This window comes from Manacus vitellinus, unplaced genomic scaffold (genome assembly GCF_001715985.3).
Source record: "Manacus vitellinus isolate BGI_N305 unplaced genomic scaffold, ASM171598v3 scaffold_50_pilon, whole genome shotgun sequence".
In the NCBI taxonomy this organism is placed as follows: Eukaryota; Metazoa; Chordata; class Aves; order Passeriformes; family Pipridae; genus Manacus; species Manacus vitellinus.
In genome coordinates, this window is record NW_021940612.1 from 403,483 (window position 1) to 424,103 (window position 20,621).

A 20,621-nucleotide genomic window follows, 5' to 3' on the forward strand; every position below is an offset into this window, starting at 1 on the left:
GAACCAGTTTTAGAAACAGTATGTTTCTAATGTGTAGAACAGCATGCATTTTTCAGAAAAGGAAAGCAAAAATCAGAGACAGGAATGATCTAAGAGTATGCTTGAATATGCCAGAATGAAGGAAATAAAGAATGGTGTGACCTTTCTCTTGTGGTCCCATGTTCCCGAGCCATCACACACACAGACACATAAACTCACTTACTTCTGAAGATTTTAGAAGTAAATAGATGCTATTGAGTTTCATTTGGTCAGAATAAAAGGCACTGATCAGCAAAAGGGCAGGTGACAACTGACAACGATTTAAATAAAATTTTACTGTTTCAAGGAACAGAAACATGTAGTTGAAGTTTTGTTACCCATACAAAGAAAAAGAGTGTGAAAGAAAGTAGCAGGCTTCCTGTTCGGTAGAACTGCAATTCATTCTTAATATTGTCTAGACATGGGCCCAAGATTAGAAAAAAGTAGTCTCTGCTCTCATTATGGATAATGCAGGTGCTTGGAGGCAAAGGCAATATACCTACCGGGCCTAGAGACAGTGGCAGACAACTACTGCTCCAGTCCTAGATACAATAAGTTTATATAAGGGCAAAAAAACCTGAGCAAATTAATAACATGTATGCAAACCAATCTGCTGTAATTTTGGTTCTGTAAGCCATAATTCCTGCGACAAGTCCTTATCAACATAACCACTTAAATAAATATAATTATTTTAAAATCATCACATTAAGGAAGGGTATATTTTACCTTTTGTTATATATTTCTAACTTTTTTCTACTACCTGGAATTCTGATAAACATTCTGATTAATAATTTCCATTTCTTAAGTGAGTCAGAGGCTGCACAGTTACCTGCACCTTTGTGTGAAGTTAACAATGAAATATATTGGTTTTGATTACTTTGGCTACTAGAAAACAACAGACCCAAGTAACAGCACTTCTGTAAGCAGCACTCTGCTCTATATAATCCTAGATAATTATATAATCTGTACAAAGAACATTTTCACCCAAATAAGCTTTAAAACAGTATTCATACAGAGGTATTATTCAACAGGAAAAGAAATCCATTAACATGATGCAAAGAAAAAGCAAATCATGTTCTCTCAATAACTGGGCCAGATAAGATGCCAGTTATTGATTTAATCTGGGATACCAGAATACTAAATCTTCTGCTGTATCTAGGCACAGTTTATCTTTTGGAACTCTCATAGTGATGTATTTTTTATGTTTAAAAAATAAGAATCCTATTTAAGAGCAAAAACTATCTTCACAGACCCAGATTTTCTTTAGCTGCTGGGAGAAATTACTGTCCTGAAATTTTCTTGCATAAATATTGTCTTTAATTTTTTTCATTGATGCCCTCCAGGCATTGAAGCATTTTTATTTTGTACCTCTCCAATTTGATGACTTGCCCAAACGCAGGCCTTCTAATTTATCCTACTATTTCAGAGTTATTTCCTACATGTACTTACTATCTTGTAAAATATTTCCAAACAGAAAGGTCAAGCTTCTCACTACACAATGGTGGGACAGGGAAAAAGGACAATGACTGAAAATGTTTTCTACCCATAGTCAGTCAGGGGAACACAAGTGTGACCCTGGGCCCACAAACATTTCATCTACAATATAAATCAATATAATAGCTATTTTCCCTATGCTGCATGTTGTAAGAATAATAGAAGAGTTTTTTGTGAAGCATGAGGTCAGAACCATCCTCTAATAAATATTGTGCAATTGGGTAAATAATTACAGCGGGCTGAATGACCCTCATGTATTAGGTTACATTTCCTCTGTCTACTCTGATACCAAGAGGTTTCAGAATGAAGTGGGTCTCCATGAGTTGGCAGACTTCTGTATTATTAGCACCAACAAAAATGCTTAAAGTGGTATCTGAGCAAGCTGAGGCATTAGCACCAAGCTTCCCAAATTTTTCTTTAAAAAAATCAAGGTATTTGGCAGGAATGTTGCAATGTATGCAAAATACCAAATAATCCCATTAGCACAATATATGACAGATTCTTCGGATATGCCAGATGAATATTCCCCATTCATAGTAGACAAAAACAGAATTATGCACATAGATAATAAGAATTTATGCAGTCCAAGTTATATTCTTGATTGTTCCTGAAGGGTATACGACTATTATCATCTAGTAAAGCTACAACATTTTAAGAAGCTACTGTCTTCTGCAGCTTGCTCTGCTCCTCATGTAAAAGCTTCTCAGTAAGACTCAGCCATCCACAGGGGGCCAGAGATGACTAAGACTATATTTGAAGCTGCTGCTGGATTATTCAGAGGTCGTTTGTCAAAGTACTAACATCTAAATTAACTTGGCTGGATTCTCAGAAATGACACCTTGGAAAAGATAAAAGACTTAACGTCACAAAGGATTTTCTAGTTCATGAAATACCGCCAGAAAGCACATGCAGAAGATCAGAGCAACTCAGGAATCGGATAATTTTGAGCATACTTCTAAAACCAATTATGTGGTCAGGAGTCATGTGGTCAGGATACAGGACTGGTCAGGGGAGACAGACGTCAACCTGGCACTCACTGGGAATACAAAGACTTAGCTGAGAATAACGAAAAAGCAGAGTTAGTTTGCAAGATGAGGCTACTTGTATCCCTGTATTTGTAGCTATATCTCATCCCCTGAATAAAGTGGAGGGAAATCAACGCATGATCTAATGCAATTGCTGTCTTGGCTACATATTTCCTTTATATAGTTCACAGCCTCAATATGTCATATTGTAGTAAGAGTTCAGACAACTAAAGCAGTGAAAAATATTAATATCATCTTTTTAGTATCTGTATCAAGTTTTCATTGGCACATTTCTACCATTTGGGTAGTAAAATCAAATTAGCTGTTTGGTTTTTTTTCCTGTGGGTTACAAGAGATGTCTAGTGTTACCTATACTAACTGTCCAAAAACCGCAGGTCGGAATGAAAATAAAACAGTGATTTCTAATAGCTGTTTATATTTCAGTTTCAGTTTTTGAATTCTTAGATCAAATTTGGGGCATATTTTTACAGTGTGGGATAGAAGTGCTAAAAGCGTAAGAAGAAGCAACCTAGAAATTCTTATGTAATCAAAAGACTCCAGAAGGAGTTTAAAGAAAATAACAACGAGCTTGCAATAAAATTGTGAGAGCTGGCAATAATTAAATTTCATTTTCTGGAGAAAAAAATAAAAGGAATGTAATAATTCTTGGCTAACCACTCTAATAGAATGTTATTTATTTACTTTTATACTAGAATGGAAAATAAACTGTAGAAAGAATTCTATTCCTGTGTTTTTGTAAATTTGAAACTGAACATGATCTGACAACTGCCTGTCCACTCCATAAATGAGTAAGCATGAAAAGCTAACCTCTGAACCCTTACTGTCTGACTTCAGAAAATAATTAAATTCTTTTACATGCTTAAATCAATTCTTGTCTTGTGCATATTACTAGGATACAACTGCTGACAAAAATTAACCAAAACAAACACATATATCAAAATTCAGTATTAAACTCTCCTTAATTTCTGCAAGAATTACTTTTTATCTCTCAGATAATTTTAATTGCAGTCTGCATTACATTTATAATACTTTTTTAAATGAAAATATAGATATTTATATAGTATTTATTCATTAAATATTTTCTATCTCTAAAGGAAGCAACTCTGTTGAGTAAAAAGTGTCTAAAAACTTGAATCAACAGACATGAAGTCTCACTTTGTTACTCTAAACTCAACCACAGTAGGAAAGGGAAGTTCAAATGTACAACTTTGCATCGCTGCCAAAATATACGATCTCTATCTCAGTAAACTGAGTCAGTTGAGTCCCACTGTGATGATGGAGTTCAGGCTGCAAGAAAAGTTCATGTTGGGCTGAGTCTGCAGTACCACCCTAGAATGCAATGTGCAGTATCTGTTTTTTATTCTCTTTGGGCTGGGAATTTATAGCAAACAGTTCTTTTGGGAACAGTGTTAGCAACTGAAATACTGCAGCACAAAGTGGCCTCCCAGTAACTTTTAGGTACTGCCACAATGCACACAGATAATAAAAATAGAACCCTGCTTGTTCATCTGAAGTAGTTTCTGAATTTAAGTGATTGTAAGTAACTGTAACTTAAACCTGATGGTCAACTGAGACAAACAGAAGGACATTTAGCTTGGAATTTCAAGCAAAAAAATTCAGCAAGATAATTGAGGCAAAAGGAAAATTATATAACAAGATGTCAAAACCCTTTATCTTGGAGTGGGAGCAAGTATTTTTTCTTCTTTAAAAGCTAGTGTCTGTAAAATAATATATAACAGTAATTAAAGTATATTGACAAAACTAGAAAGTGTTTTAATTGCTGCAAATATTTTTTGACTAAATTACCAGTGCTTATATTTCTTTTCAACTTGTTCGTTTTCCTGAAGTCTTTTTTTTGTCTTTTTAAGACAGTATGAACTGTTAAACAAAGACCTGAAAATCATACGGCTTGGCTCTGTTCTGAGCAAAAACAGCTTTATCAACACTACTGCTGTGCACTCTGCTGTGACTTAACCTGACTACACCTTAACCTCTCCATCACGTAAAAGGAGGTAAACTATACTTATATGAATTTTGCAGCTTGCCTGAGATATTCACATTAATACTTCTGTTAAAAATTCTCTTATTATTTCTGATTGATAAAAGCTTGTAGTGTAGCAATTTTTTAAAATTAAACCTGAATTTCTTATTTAATTAATTCCAGTACTTATACTTTTAATCTGTCCGCAGTCACAAAATCAGTGTGTTTCAGTGCATTGCCCAGCAGGGTACAATTCAACGGGCTGGTAAGAGGGAGGATGTGTAGGAGTATGTTCTCAGCTGCCATCCCTAGGGTTAGGGAGAGTCTCATCTGCATCCTCTGCATACTCAACAAGTTTGGTGGTCATGGATGGTATTACCCCTTCCAACAACCACTCCTTGGGTTAAGAAGGGTCTCATGTCTTACTTACTGAGCATGGGTGGTCACGTACTCTTCATACCCTGTTTCAGGGTTATGGAATTCTGCTCTTCATTTTCCATGTAACCCTCCCATAACCAGGTGACTCTCCCAGTTATGACACAGGCTACACAATACATGCAAGGTCAAAGTCAACTCCTTCCTTGTTTAATTTCACTTAGAAACAAATTAACAATTAAACGATCAACTCCCAGTGCTCAGCTAAACACACCTCCTCATCTTATGGCAACATAAACCCAATCTCCGTCTGCCAGGACAGCTGAACTCTGGAATCTGCTTCCCCCTCTTAATGACTTCCAGCTGTCTGTCTCTCCTTCTAGGCCTCCTGTTGCTGGCAGGTGCTATGGGGTGGGGAAAACTTCATCTTCATGTCCAGGACACTGATAACCACCTCCTTCCTCTGTGCTTTTTTTCCTGCTGACGCACCCTAATTTATATTAGTAGCTTGTGTTTTTCATTGCCTTGAAGGTTGCACTACCGAGGTCTGTGACCTCATTTATGAGACAACGAAAAAACAAAGCCTTCCTGATGGCAAAGGTAAGTGGAAGACTGTGACAGGAAGGCCATGTTACAGACTCCTTCGGCATCATGATGTAGCTGCCCTGTTGATTGATGTTTACACACCCAGCCTATACACATGGTAGTGTGTACTAGAAAAGTTTGCAGTAAACCAGAGGAACTTTCCCCAGGAAGCCATGTCCTAGGAATTTTGATAAATTTTAGGAGGTTACTTGGTTTTCTGTCTTGTCTTTTTGGGGGTAGATAAGACCTCTGCTGTATTCTTCTCTGATTATGAGATGAATGGCACTTTCTTGTCACTGAGTGAAAAGTGAATAACACTAATGGTGGAACTCCAGGTCCCTGCATCAATGAATCTAGGGCTGCTATGCTGACCTTTTCCAGGTCTGTTTTTTTAAACTGTGCTAATTCAATTGAATATGTTATAAGGGTAGGAATGAGGTCTGAAGTAGTATCCTTTATAACATGCAGTTGGAAAAAAAAAGTGTAGTTTTGGTCAAATACTTTTTTCACCATTTTTTTCCATTTAAATGGTCTACCTGTTCTCTTGGTTATGACAGGTGATCCGATATCAGATACTACTTCTCCTTACAGACCTTGCCATTTTTATATCCCCAAACTATTGTTCCTATAACTATAATCACATTATTATTTATAGCCGTCACAAAAGTGAAAAGAATGTCCCCAGCAGCCCTGAATGCATACATAAGTAAAAAAACCCAAACCAAATCTACACCACAAAACATCCATAAACTTTTATTGAAAACAAGTATGTTTTGAATTCATTGTCTAAACAAGATCTAACATATTTCTAGAGTTATAATATGTTCTTGAGAAGCACATAAATTACTAAAATATTGAGAACATTGCCAAAACCTGCTAGAAATATTTTCAGCAATTTTGTGTGTAATATGAACATGATTCAATGAAAGATGTGGAATTTCCCAGCTGCAAAAAAAAACCAAACCAAAAATATCAATGCTTCTGCCTCCAAGGCAAATTAGGGAGCACTTCTCTATGAGTAACTTTCACAAACACTGTAAGTGACAAAAGCCCTAGCAACTAGGTTTGAATTGCACAATATATTTCTAGTAGACCTCTTACAAGTGGAAAAGCAACAAAAAAATTGCATGCTTACTCAACAGTTATGTATTTGGAAAATTTCTTGTGCTGACCCAATCAAACTGAATGTAGTTTCATTTGAAAAAAGTGAAATCCAGAGGGAAACATTTAGAATTGGAAGAAATCTGCCTAGCAGATTTGCATTTGATAGCTGTAAATGCAGGTATTCCAAAATACAAAGATCTGGGAGAAAGACAATACACAGAATACTCTGATACAAGGCAAGGTCTCTCAATTCACCAAAACTTGCTAACCACACACTTTAGTTTTCTAAATTATTCTAAGAATTATCATGAATACTGTTTGGGTTAATAATTGGAAAGTTTTTCTAGAGAATCAATTTATGAAATGGCAGGAAAAAAAATGCAAAGGTGATTCATTATATAAAAAAGTCCTCAAAATAAGTATCTTGCAATGGGAAAGTGTTAGTTGTGTGTTAATTGCGGTAACATATTGTGTCTACACAAAAAGCATATGCACAAAGTTCTAAGATTCTAAAGTCATAGGAAATTGTGGTCTTTTGTGTTGTGTCAAGCTGTGAACCTAGCCCCTGTAATAAGTGAATTTTTTCAGCTAAACTTTGAATGACCCTGTACTTGGAAAATGTTTTTAAATACTGTTTAGTCATTGTAGTTGTTTAGCAGTTAATCCAAGCATATTGTTTTTTAAGTAAGGTTAGCTCCTTGTTGCCCAGGTGTAATACGGAACAAACGGTCAAAGGGACAATGATAAAAATATTAGGAAACAGAAAGCAGAGAAGATGGTTATTAAAGGGCAAGGGATGTGGAAAAAGCAAAGGCTACGTAGAATCATAGTAACTGGGTAACTTATGGTAAAGGAGAATTAGAAAACCCTAAAAGCAAACAAAAAGTTTAAAATATAAACATGTTAAAATTATGACATGATAATGGTCATTATAGTCAAATGCACATGTAATCATGGCTAGGCTTTGCGAACGAAGATTTGGGAAGGCTCTATCCACATTTGTTACAGGCACGCTGGTGGCTTATGAGGCCAAAACGTGACAGACATATCTGATTGCAAAAGGCACATGTAATAACACACAAAGATAAGTAACTGAAAGTGCAAGATCACTAATATGAGATGATACAATATACAACTGTAAAAGTTACAATAAAAATTATAAAGGATGTTCTGAGGAGAGACATAGTATTGATCCAGTAATTGTTGAATCTCCTTAGATTTCCATATAACTGGAAGAAAACAGTCAGTGCAGTCTCTCACCTTGAAGTTTACATTTGTAATTGTACATGCAATAATTGCAGTAATAGTAAAAACTCTTACAAAAATATATTAAAGAAATAGATAATTTGGGCTCAAGTAGTGTAGCCACTTTTCTTTTCTGAGAAGGGACTCTAGAGATCAATATGCAGCAAAAATCAAATTTGACAGGCAAAGCTATCCCCAAGGATGCAGAAATCTTTCTCCCACAGCCAAAGGTGGAAGGATTGGGTATTTTAACATATATTCTAGTTCACACAAAGCTTAAACCTCCTTTGCTTCTCTGCAAGCACACACACACAAAGAATTTTGTTTCTTGTTACAGTGGTACTTGTTACAGGGCAACTTTTCCACAAACTGTACAAAAGTTACAAAGGAGGGGAAAAGAAAATATACTTCTTTATAAAAGCAGCTGTTTTTATAAAGGTGTAGCAAGATACTGACATCGGTGAAATGCAATTCAGTTGGTGCTTCTTTCCAGGCTAAAATATATTCTGCCCCCATGTTTCAACTTTTTTCCATTTGTCTGGGAGAAACTCTGCTTTTTATGAGTACTTTGCTTCCCAAGTAGGCTACAGGAAATGCACAAGGATTTGCTTTGGCAAATGCTATTTAACCCCTTATTGGAAAACCAGGTACTCTGCATATCCGGATCTTAAAACCAATACATTTATATAACTGCACCAGCCCAAGTATTTCACTTACTTGTAATGGTTAGATCTTCCAAGCCTTAGCTTTCAGTTGGAGGCCCTGAAATCCAACTCTGGGACTGATAAATCTGAATAACCTTCCTGTCTGAGGAGGTATGCTCACGCATCTTAAAGTGCTATCAAGACCTGCTCTAAAAACAGGTTTCTGACATTGTCTTGCAAACGTTATTACTTAATTCAGAGAAAAAGGAAAAAAAACAAACCATATAAACAAAAAGGAAAAGGCAAGATGCATCTCACTGAGGTATGCTGGAGACTCAGCACCTCACAGCAGAACACCGAGAAAAATCTCATTACCTCAGCAATATCTCTAAGTACCTGAAGGGAGGGTGTCCTCCTGGTGCTGAGCAATAGGACAAGAGGCAGAAACTGGTGCACGAGAAGCTCCATCTGAACATGAGGAAGAACTTCTTTATTGTGAGGGTGACCGTGCACCGGAACAGATTGTCCACAGATGTTGTGGAGTCTCCCTCACTGTAGATATTCAAGAACTATCCGGACACAATCCTGTGCCATGTGCTCTGGGACGACTCTGCTTGAGCAGGGGATGGGACCAGATGACCCACTGCGGTCCCTTCCAACCTGACCCATTCTGCCATTCTATGAGCCTGTGATCTGCACGGTTCATATGGAAATATCTGATATCTAAACAGAGACGCGGCACAGGTGCTCCTACAGCTCAGGAAGGGCAGGAACCCGCTGGATTCCCAGGCATTTCCAACATCCCTCTCTTAGCACCCTGGCTAGACAGCAGCTGCTCCTATAGGGACTGTGAGGAAAAAAGAAGTCTGGACTCGCACATGGGGGGGGGACTGACGGCTCACGCAGCCCACCCTTCCGAGGTGCCGTTCCTCGCCAGCAGAACGTCTCCCGCTCCCAGTCTCCCGCTCCCAGTCTCCCGCCCCGGGACCGCCCGCCCCGACAAGGCGCATGCGCGGCCGCGGCTCGGGCGGGCGAATTCAAACGCGCCCCTCGCCCCTTCTCCTTGCTGGGGCAGCGCTGACGTCATTGCACCGCGTCCTCCCCTGCCCTGCGGTTTCCGGCGCTCGCCTGCGCCTGGAGTGCGGCGGAGCGGGGCAAAGTTTTCATTTCTGTGGTTCACGGCGACGTTTCTCTCCCCCAGGCGCGGGCGGGGGTTGCGTGAGCCCGCTCCGCCCGGCGCGGACCCTCCTGTATCCTCGCCGTCCCTGCTGGAGCAGCGGCGAGGGGCTCTCGGCGATGGCTTCGTGGGGCGTGGAGGCGGCGGCACGGCGGGTGGCGGAGCTGGAGGAGGAGCTGCGGGGTCTGGCGGAGGAGCCGAGCAGCTGCCAGGTACCGGAGCGCGGGGTCGCCCGGAGCCGGGCTGGCGAGTCCCCCGGGTGCTGCGCGTTCGGGTCACGCTCCTGGGGGGCCCGGAAGGCAAGGACGGGGAGCGGGGCCCCGGGCAGTTCCGGGACGGTAATTAAGCCGGTCCGGGCCCTTGCCCTGGCTGAAACCACCTGTCCTGAGAGCTTTTTCGTTCCTCCCCAGAAGCCACGATTTGCTTGAATTGTAATGGCAGTAGTCCCGATGTGCTGCCTTGTGCAACTCCGGGGAAAAATGAACAGGCAGAGGGGTTTTAGAGAATTGTAGGTCTTGAAGGAATCTTTGGAGGTCATTTAATCTCTCGCCCAGCCTTGCAGGGGGATTAAGTATACTTGAGCCGCTTCTGGGGAGGGAGGGCTTAATGACTAATTATGGGTGCACTTTGAAAAGTTCCCCCGTGTGTCGTTCCTTGAGACCTCCATTCATAGGTACGCTGCCCTCATTTTTCTATTTAGTTGTTCATCGCTGACATTTAGGTGTATTTCCTGAAAATATGAGAGTGTTGATAATACAAAATGAGTGAAAATTCTCTACCAAACACGTGGATTACACCAGAAGTATGCAGCAGAGAGGAAGGTGACATTTAATGCTGCAGATGCTTTCTCGCTTGATGGAAGCCAAAATAGTACTTTCATGTGGCATGTGGTCTGGTTAAGGCCATGAAGGCCTGGGCTGATGTGGTCATCAGAAGAAAGCATCCACCGTGGAGTTAGTCGAGGTTCCCTTCTCCAAGCAGCTTTGGTACACCTGACAACTGGCACTGGTCCCTGCTGTGGGTAGAATTCAGACTTCTTGAAAAAACATATTGCATGGAAGATCTATGAGGAGAGGGAGCTGTTAATGAAAATCCTGTTTGGAAATGCTGAATAATGCTGAATGGTTTGGGGGTATCTTCAATGTCTTGTGGGAGAAGTTCAGAAAACTCTTTATGAAGATATATATTCCTAGTATGCAGATGTGCACTATCAGACAAAATTTGGTGGAAGCAGAAGGAAGGCCCGGTCGTCTGCTCATTTGGTAGTTGAACATAAATTATAAATTACTAAAACATAGTAGGATATAATATTTTTGAAGAGCATTAAAAATAATAGAAACTTGGAAGTAAACAGTACAAATCTGAATTCCTAATCCCTTTGATAATGTAACTTAATATACAAAAATTGTAGTTAAACATCTGATTTCCCCTTTAGATGCATTCAATTATGTGCGCGTTTCTGTTTGTCTCTTAATGAACACATTCCAGTCTTTTTAAAAGTCAGAAAACAGAAAATATTTTAAATGTATTTATTTTAATTCTCCTGCATATTATCTTGCCGTTCTTGTATCTTTGTCTTTTATTAGATCAGGTAGTTTCTAGGAGGGAAGCAGGCAAAAAAGAACAGGAAATAGTTGAAAACAGAAGCCAGTCAGTGTTCTGCAATAATCTCTCCAGCACTAGGTAGTATCCAATGTATACCATCTTTCTGATGACAGGGGATGCATGTCTGCAGGATTTATTTCAGGTTCCTAATAAAATAAAAAGAAAAGCGAGGTAGTAATCTATAAACAGGGTTTCTCTGAAAGCACTGCAATGTAGACATCTTTACCATACTAATCCGTCAATAAATTTAGACAGGTTTAAGCATGTATATGTTATGTAAAGAACAGGGAAGCCAGTAAAAGCCAGTAAAAGAGGTGATAATGTAGTAAATTATGCAGCTTTTTCAATGTAGTATTATATAAGGTAATTAACTTTTTAAAAAGAAAGTTTTGTGAAGATATTCTGAATTTGAAGGGGAACTAAAGTGGGTTTCGGTAAGATCCTTCAACTGGTTTGAAAGTCAACTGATAAAATTATTTGGGGATGATTAATCCATTTTAAGGTCATATTTTGTGAAAAATTTGTGGAAAGACAGGCTATTTGAAAACATAAATACATATAGGTAGTGTCAATGTTATGTTTTTCTACTTTCTTCACAGTTGTAATACGAAGTTTTTGCTGGCCAACTAATTCCTTTTGTGGAATTTTGTTTGATCTGCTGTGATCTACTTAGTTTCATTTAGATCTAAGAACTTCTTTGGTTCTTGTGATGTCTTTGAAAATTTGTAGGTCTTTTTAGTAGAGTTGTGAAACCATTTATGTTGAAAGGGACCTCTTGAGAGAATGTATTGCACCCCACCCTAGAGCAGATTGCTCAGGATGGTGTCCAGTTAGGTTTTGAGTGTTCCCATGGCTGGAGGCTGCAACCTCTCAGGACAACCTGTGGAGGTGTGTGAAGACCCTTGCATAAAAGTGTTTCAGTATCTAGTGAGATTTTGCTTGTGCTATGTTCCATGCTATTGGGTGAGGCTATCCCTTCTGTAGACTGCCTTAGCAGGCATTTTGGATAGAAATGTTATGTAATGTCTTTATAAAAGATTTTAGTGAGAGGGTGTTAACATTTAGTCCAGCAACTGGACAAAATTGCCTGGGATTTTTCTTTCTTTTTTTTTTTAGTCTTTTTCCTTCTGAGTAATATGTTCACAGACACATAAATTGTACTTCCAAAAAAAACTTCCCAGATGAAATCTAGTTTAGTGGTTTAACAGTGTACCGGAACAAAGGGATTAGTCTTAGGTATTTGTTTAGGTATTAGCCTCTTGAATACTTTTTTCCAAAGAAAAAAAGACATAAAATTATTGATGCTGAAAGCTTTAATTTGTTCTAGGAAACTCTACTCAAAGTTTTAGAGAAGAGATGTATGCATCCAACAGTTATTTAGCATTTGAATAAATTATGCCAAGTTTCTCTTCTACACACCTTCTCGGACCATTATATTCACTGTAATATAAACTGCACTTCTGAAACAAAGTCTTTTCAGGGAACTGCAGCCCATTGATGATATGGGGTCCATTGGCTGAATACTTGGGAGCCTTTTCCAGCTAATGCAGCTCCTGAGTCTGGTGGAAGTATTGTGCACGCTAGCTTTGCTCTAACCACAGGTATTCCAGGCGTCTACTTCTGGATGTTGTCTCTGTTCTGCAGCAGAATCCTGGAGTACCTGACCATTTTACTCATCTGGGATGGTGCCCTTTCTGTTCAAAACTAGATTCTTATTCTTATTTATTCTGCCTTTTAAGATAACACTTCCCACTAAGTGAAGGTTCGTACAGAGTCAAATATGGTATTTTTGACTTCCTTTTTTTTTTCCCCCTTTCATTCTTTTCTAAAGCTGAGATTCTACTGATAAGTCTTGAATTCTGCAGCTTAGGTTTGGAGTATTTGATATTTTCTTTAGTACTCCTCAAAACATTGTGGGAGCTTGAATCATAAGAAGCAAGATCTTGGAGTAGGACATGTTAAAATCACAACAATTTTGTTGCAGTCAGTCTGTGAAAACTCGTGTTGACTTGTAATTCTATGATAGAATTTGCAAAAATGAGAAAGCCAAGTTCCCAAATTGTCTACTGAGGAACCTTGTATAAAGCTGAAAAGATCTGTCTCTATAGTATGCTGTTTTGGGAAAGTTATGGTTGTGTCTGCAATAAAGCACTGTATAATTATTTTGATAATAATTTTTAATTTAAATACTCCTCCTTATTTTACTTGAGAAATTAAGTAATTGTTCTGGAAAACAACTGAAAACATGAAATTGTTTTTTATTTTTAAATTTCTTGTTTCCATTGGGACCTTGTTACATTTCTGTGAAGGGCTTGATGTTGTTGGGGGGCAGTGAAAAGGCAAAGATGATAGTAAGATATGACATATCTTGTCTCTAGTGTTTGTGTTAACTGCTGCATTTCATTTCAGGGTTTTATGCTGTTGCCTACGACCATAAAATTTCAAGATCCTCCCATGGAAGGTCTTTGATACCTGTGTTCTTATTACTCCCAGTAGATTTTGTTTCTGCTTGGTGTTTAAAAGATCTGGCTTATGTTTTAACCCCATATTATTTTCTGTTGTGCTGTTTTTGCAAAGCATAGTGGCTCCTGGTGAAGGAAATTAGAGTGGTTTGGTGGGTTGTGTGTGGGGTTTTTTGTTTGGTTGGTTGGGTTTTTTTGGGGTTTTTGATAAGGGAAATGATAGTGAGTGGTGTTTCTGAGCCAACAGAAACAGTACATTTTGAGTTTTCATGTACTTTAAGCTCGTATATTTCTTTAAAACCACCTATTTCGTCTGTATTGGTTCACAGCATAATATTCCCTGGTTGGTTTCTGGCAGTCTTTTTTTTTTTCTTTTTTTTGTGAAAGATACTTCATTTGGTATCAAAATGGTATTTGGTGTAAAATTTTGTTCATTCCTCAAGCAGAAGATTCGTATTTGGTGTCCTAGCTCTCATTCTCTTGCTAAGCTACAGACTCTTTCATGCACCACTATTCTGTAATTAAAAAGATAGGAATGGTTCTTTCAAGTATTCTGTGATGGGAAACATCATCAAATCCTCGCTTTGGACAAGACAGTGTGATTCAAGACTGGGTTTTCCACAACCAGCAGTATTAATGGTAATACAGAAAGCTGGAAGAAGCAAATACATATCTTCCAGTTTTACTTATGCTATTGGTGTTGTTCACAAGACGGCTTTGGTTTGTTTAGCTTTATTTCATATTTTTCAGCCTAGGATCTCTTTAATTGTTGAAAATGCTGTTTTGAGTTCAAACAAGTGTCCTAACAATTTTTCCATTATTAGTTTAAAAAAAACCCCACACTATCAGCCTTCATTTTATTCATTGCAGTTTTGCTCTCAAAGGTAAGGTGACATCTCTTACTGCTGAAAGGATGCTGTGTTTTCCTAATTGAGGACTTCCTTTCTAAAATTGTGGTTCTGCAAAAACTGAAGTGCTTATAATGCCTACTCCTTTTCTGTGTTAGAAATTTAGTACACCATTGCATGGTACTCTGCACAGTTTATGCTCATGGCCCAAAAGGTACAGTCTGTCAGCCGCCAGTGGTCTGCAGACCATATAGTTTAGTCGGAGAAACCATTCTGCCCTATATGGTTTTCATTTTACAAATGCAGTTTATACATTAAAAAATAGATAGTTCTCCATTAGTAAAAAAGTTTGGAACTGATCAGTAATATGTCTGTGACTGTTCTGCTGCTGCAGATTCACTGGCAAAATTTTCACACTTTCTGTCAGAAAGTGGTAAATACAAATGGAGAATAAAGAGATCTTCCCGTGGTTGCTGCCGTTTTTGTTTCTCTTTATTAACAGCGGTTGGAAAGCAATCTTCATGAATGGACTTTGTGTAACTGTGGGCATTTTTGGGTAGAAAAGAATCAAAAAAGGGGACTAACAGCCCTTTGTGGGAAGTGGAGTGACAGGGACTTAGTTGCTTCTGGTCTTGTTTTATGCTTTACATTTCCTGCTTGTTGTGAAAAGCTGTGCATTAGACCCATTCTGGTCTTCATGTCCTATTTCATAGTGTATTCGCAGAAAAAAAACAGTACTTTGTGGGCAGTGGAACTCTCTCATTTTGGTCACTTTGTGGTTCAGGGAGGGCAGTAAAACATTCTCATTGCAATCACTAGCATTGATAACAGATCGGATTGCTATAACCCATTTTTCTCATGGAAAATATTTCATTAGCTGAAAAAGTAGATGCATTCATTCATTCTGGACCAATTTAAGATCCAGGACACTCACTGAAAATCTAGTTATAAATGATACCATTGAATAAGTAGTTTTAACACCCCCCCTTTATTTACAAGTAAACATGAAAAATGTATTAACTAACACCAAGGCGTTACATTGCTTCATAATAGATGAAGAGGTATTGGAGATGCATGTCAATCGTACATAATAGAAATGGTTTTAAATCAATAGCTGAGAATTGAAAATAACAGTAAATTTAAAAAAACAAAACCATAGTTCTTCCCTGGTGATGTGTTTTCTGTTGACTTTGCTGTTATTCTTCTGCCTTTGTGACCAACATTGAAATTTTTGTGAACTATCAGTATGAGAATTTGAGCATGTCAGTGTTTCTTCTGAATGAATTGTTGATATCCATACTGTTCTTTCAAAATGGGGCAAAGTGTTTAATGCTTCCATTCATTAAATGCAAATTTCTTTTATTAGTGATTAAGCGAAGACCATGTATTTATTGATGCCAAGGGATGCCAGGTGTTTAGTGCTTTTGGTGTTTTTTTTGTTATTTTATACTCTTATATTTTGCCATAAGGAGTGTGAATCACATGAGTCTAATTAGTACAGGTGTTGTTAATAAAGGTCTTACTCTTTATGTATTATAGACAGAAGTAGTGTTGTTGAATAGCTAAGTTTATTTCCTTTTACTTTTGACAAATTTCAGTTCACTAGAATGAAATTTTACATACCTGGTATTCCTTTTCAAAAGTACTGGTTTAGAATATTTGAGTAAAACTGAAGATGAACTAAGAGTGAGATTTAAACAAAAAAAAGTATACTTCTGCATTCTATAAAGTAGTTACCTATTCACAGTATGTCTGTGTGTGAATATTTCAAAATACCCTAGCGTGTGAGTGGAAATTTAAGATTTTATATAGAGATCAGAATCATAGAACAGCTTGGGTTGGATGGACCTTTAAAGATTATCTCGTCCAGCCCTTCCGACAGGGATGGCTTTCAGTAGATCATGTTGCTTAAAACCCTGTCCAGCTTGTCTTTGAACACTTCCAGTCTTGAGGGGTCTGCAAGCGTCTTCCACTGCCACATCATCTTGTTGTCCACACATTCTTTATGTCCAATCTAAATCTACATTTAATCTAAATTTAAATATTTTTAAATTAAAAGGCATTCAGTTTAAAACTGTTACCCCTTCTCCTGTCACTTCAGCCATTTGTAAAAAGTCTGTCTTTCTTACAAATGCCCTTCAGGTATTGAAAGGCTGTAATCAGGTCTCTTGTAAGCATTTTCCAGGCTACACAAACCTCTCTCTCTCATCCTGTTTTCACAGAGAGGCATTCCAGGCCTCTGATCAGTTCTGTGGCCCTGCTATGGACCTGTGCTGATATGGCCATGTCTTTCTGGTGCTGGGGTCCACAGAGCTGGACACAGTACTCCTGGTGGAGGTCTCACAATAGCAGACTAGAGAGTGAGAATTGTCTCCCTTGACCTGCTTGGCTTTTGATGCAGCCCAGGATACAGCTGACGTTCTGGTCTGCAAGTGCACGTTGCTGGCTCAGGTTCAGGGTTTTTTTCCACCAGTACCCCCAAATCCTTTTCCACAGGACTCCTCTCAATCAATTTGTCTGTGTTATAGATCTTGGGATTTGCCCAACCCAGGTACAAGACCTTGCACTTGGCCGTATTTGAACTTTGAGATTTTAATGGGTCTGCTCTTCAAGCCTACCAGTGTCCCTCCCTCAGGATGGCACCTCTTCCTACTGGTGCAGAAACTGTGCCGTTCAGCTTGGTACTGTTTATATCATGAAGACATAATTATGAAGATATTAAACACTGTTGGTCTCAGTATGGACCTTGGAGGGACACCACCACTCATGATTGGTTTCCATTTCGACATTGACCTATTAACTGTAACTCTCTGGACAGGATTATCCATCCCCTTCCTTATCCATCTAGTAGTCCATCCATCAGACCCATAGCTGTCCAATGAAATGGCAAGAATGTTGTGGGGGACTGTATCAAAGGCTTTAGAAAGTCTAGGTGGGTGACATCTACAGCTCTTCATTTATCCAGTGATGCAGTCACCCCGTTTTATAGGACCATTAGATTAGTCAGGCACAGTTTGCCCTTGCTGAAGTCTTGTCTGTATCTAATCACCTCCATGTCATCCATATGCCTTGTCATAGCCTCCAGGAGGGTCTGTTCCATGATTTTACTGGGCACCATGGTAATGCTGACAGGTTGTTGGTTCCCAGGATCCTTCTTTTTACCCTTTTTAAAAAAAGGCATGGAATTACCTTTCCTCCAGTCATTGGGGAGTTCTTCTGACTGCCATGAGATAGGCATGAGTGAAAAGCTACCTGCTATGGGAATGACAAAACATTACTATTTGTCAGTAAAGGAAGCTATATTTTACATGCAGAGGTGTAGGCTCCTGCTTGTAATTTTTACAATTGCACTGAGGAAGCCTATAGAACACACTTTGATGTCCGTGTTTACCATGTAGTTACAGATTCAGTGTCAAGAAGAATGACTGTAGCTGGTTTGGTTTTCCCATCGAACTGCTTTGGTTCAGGAAGGAGGTATGCTGTTCTTAAGGAATGACTTCAGATAATCTTGCCCTTTGTTGTTATTAAGAGCGCACTGTTTCAAGTATTTCAGGTACTGTCTAGCTCATGACTTAAAAAATATGCAAATATTCTCTGATTTCTCCCCAGTTTCACAGGATTTGTAAAATACTACAGTGTCATTTCAGGCAGAGTTGACATAGTGGACCCAAATTCCTCTTGGTTAGTTGTGGTAATTCAGAGTGAATATACCCAAATATATGCATATGGTTATATTGTCTGGAAAATAAAACTATTTGTGCATTCTTGTATTCTTGAGTGCATTGAAAACCACAAATGCATTATGATTATATTAATCCAGAGCATTATATTTAAACAAAAGCCAGCTCTGAGAGCTGTGGCGAAGCTTTTAGGTTAGCCTGTGTTCTCAGATAATCAGTTGAATTGTTAAAATAACTGTCAGAATTGTAGTGCTTCCAGTAAGCACTTATGTGACTTAGAAAATTCATGTCCTATTCAATACTGTGCATCTTCCATCTAAATTACTTCAACGACTATGGTTAGTTTTAATTAAAGTAGTTTAGAGACTTACAGCTTGAAGTGAAAGCTCGCAAATGAGTTATCCTATCCTCTTGATCTATAAAGGTATTAAAAGAAAGCTTTTACAGTCTCATATCCTCTCGTCTTTGAAAAAAATTCTTACATCCACAGAGAGATGTGTCTCCAATGTTGAGCACTCAGGAAAAAGCAACTGTTGGTGGAAGGCTGTAGCAGTGAATGAAGGGATGCAGAGACCATGTGTGCTCACCGAAGAACAAAGTAATGAAGTTTTTGCTATTCAGTGAGGGTGACATTGTGTTTGATAGGTCCATGTCTATCTGGTAAGTTCTCTCTACCATTTAATGCATGTTTGTTTTGGTTCCTTCCTCCTGTGATGGTACTGATCTGATTTCTCTGATGGTAATTCATGACCAGAGAACACCTTGTATTTCTTGTCCACTGGTGCCACAACGAATCATTTATGTTATTAAGAATGTGTAATAAAATTGTTCAGTTAAGTGCACTGCTGTTATTTTTGTCAAACTGATGGAGTCTGAGAGTATGTTGATGAGAGCATTTAGTACAAGTTGTGTGGTATTTTTGCTTAGACCACTATTATTGCATCAGTGTTGTAATGTGACAACATTGTATTATTTTTATGGTGCCTGTTTGCATTCAACAGAGTTATGGGTAAGGATGCAATAATCTCTACGAGGGGTGTGTATATACACACAATTTTTTATATTCTACATATATGTGTGAGTAAAGCAGTATACTATATTTTCCCATTTTTGATTCCAGCGTATATTTGTTGTCAGGACTACTAACAGAGACAAGATAATGGGAAATTCTTTGAATAAAAAATTATACCTGGAAGTTAAATTAAACTTCTTTTTCTGTGATAATAAATTTGCATATTAGTTTTATATCACTTATAATGCTAAGGAATTGGACAGGAAGGGGGCAAAATGCTCTTTTTTGCTCATGGCATCTGTTCAAAAAAGCTATCAATCTAGATGGGTTGCTTACAGCCCTCTTACAATTCTCTACCTGGTAGTAAGGTATTATAGTACATACTGTGTGTGAACTTGAAAGTAATGCAGTATTATCTTAAAAACCTGGGGCATCCAAGTTTTCTTGTGAATTACAGATCAGTCTTCTAGTGACTCTTTAGGTTATTGAAAAGCATAGCACCTCAAAGATAGGTTCCGTAAAGAGTAAGAGCATTCTTTTCTGTAACCACTCAGCAGGACTGGATGGGTTGTAGAGAGAATATTTAGAATGTAATATGTCACTGGAAATCACAAAGAAACTCTAGCACAGCTGGGTCAAGAGAATCTGAACTGACAGCATATAGCAGTGTAAGTTTAAACATCCTGTGAGACATCAAGAAAGAATCAAGTCTGTCACTTGCATGTGAAACATATATGTCAGCTTGATTAAAGGCTTGAGCTGTTTAGTCAGAAGTGTACTAGATGTTAGGGAAGTCTGAAACAATCCACAGTAATGCTTTTGTTGTAGATGTTTCAGTTGTTTTACCACCCAGCTTATATATTTTGTGGGGTTCCCCCCCCTCCCTCTCTATGCCATGTAGTGTTTTGCATTTCTGTATGAATTCTTCCAGCCTGACAATCATGTGTTTTTAAATATTCACTTCATAATACAGAAAATTATCAGTATGTAATTATTATAGAATTATTACTGGAAATTAACAGTAAACCAATAGCTCCCTCTGTCCTCCCAACTCTTTTATTTCCTCCTTTGGGGATATCTGCTGATAAAAGAACTAAACTGAGAGTTTGTGTCCTGTACTTTTGTAGCAATGATTGGCAGGATGGGGGTGGGGAAGGGGTTGTTTGGATTGGGTTTGAAGACCTTGGAGTTTGGGTATTGTTTTTTTCTGCTCTGTTGGTATTCTCTTCCAGATTTCAAAAGATGGTATCTTCCTAATTAGTGAATAATAATTTTTAATGCTGCAAAGATTTAAGGTATGATATGAAGACTGAGAGTAGTTAGCATGCTTTGAAATAAATACAGT

The 20,621-nt window shown here is 38.3% G+C and overlaps 1 protein-coding gene across 1 annotated transcript in view; it reads left to right on the forward strand.

Annotated features, from left to right (window-relative positions):
- Positions 1-9,607: 9,607 nt before the first annotated feature.
- The window catches only part of CNTLN (centlein), a 193,965-nt gene continuing 182,951 nt past the window's right edge, over positions 9,608-20,621 (forward strand). The window contains exon 1 of the mRNA XM_018080913.2: positions 9,608-9,881. Coding sequence (XP_017936402.2) covers positions 9,789-9,881 — 93 coding nt within the window. The 5' untranslated portion in view covers positions 9,608-9,788. The remainder of the gene's footprint in view (positions 9,882-20,621) is intronic.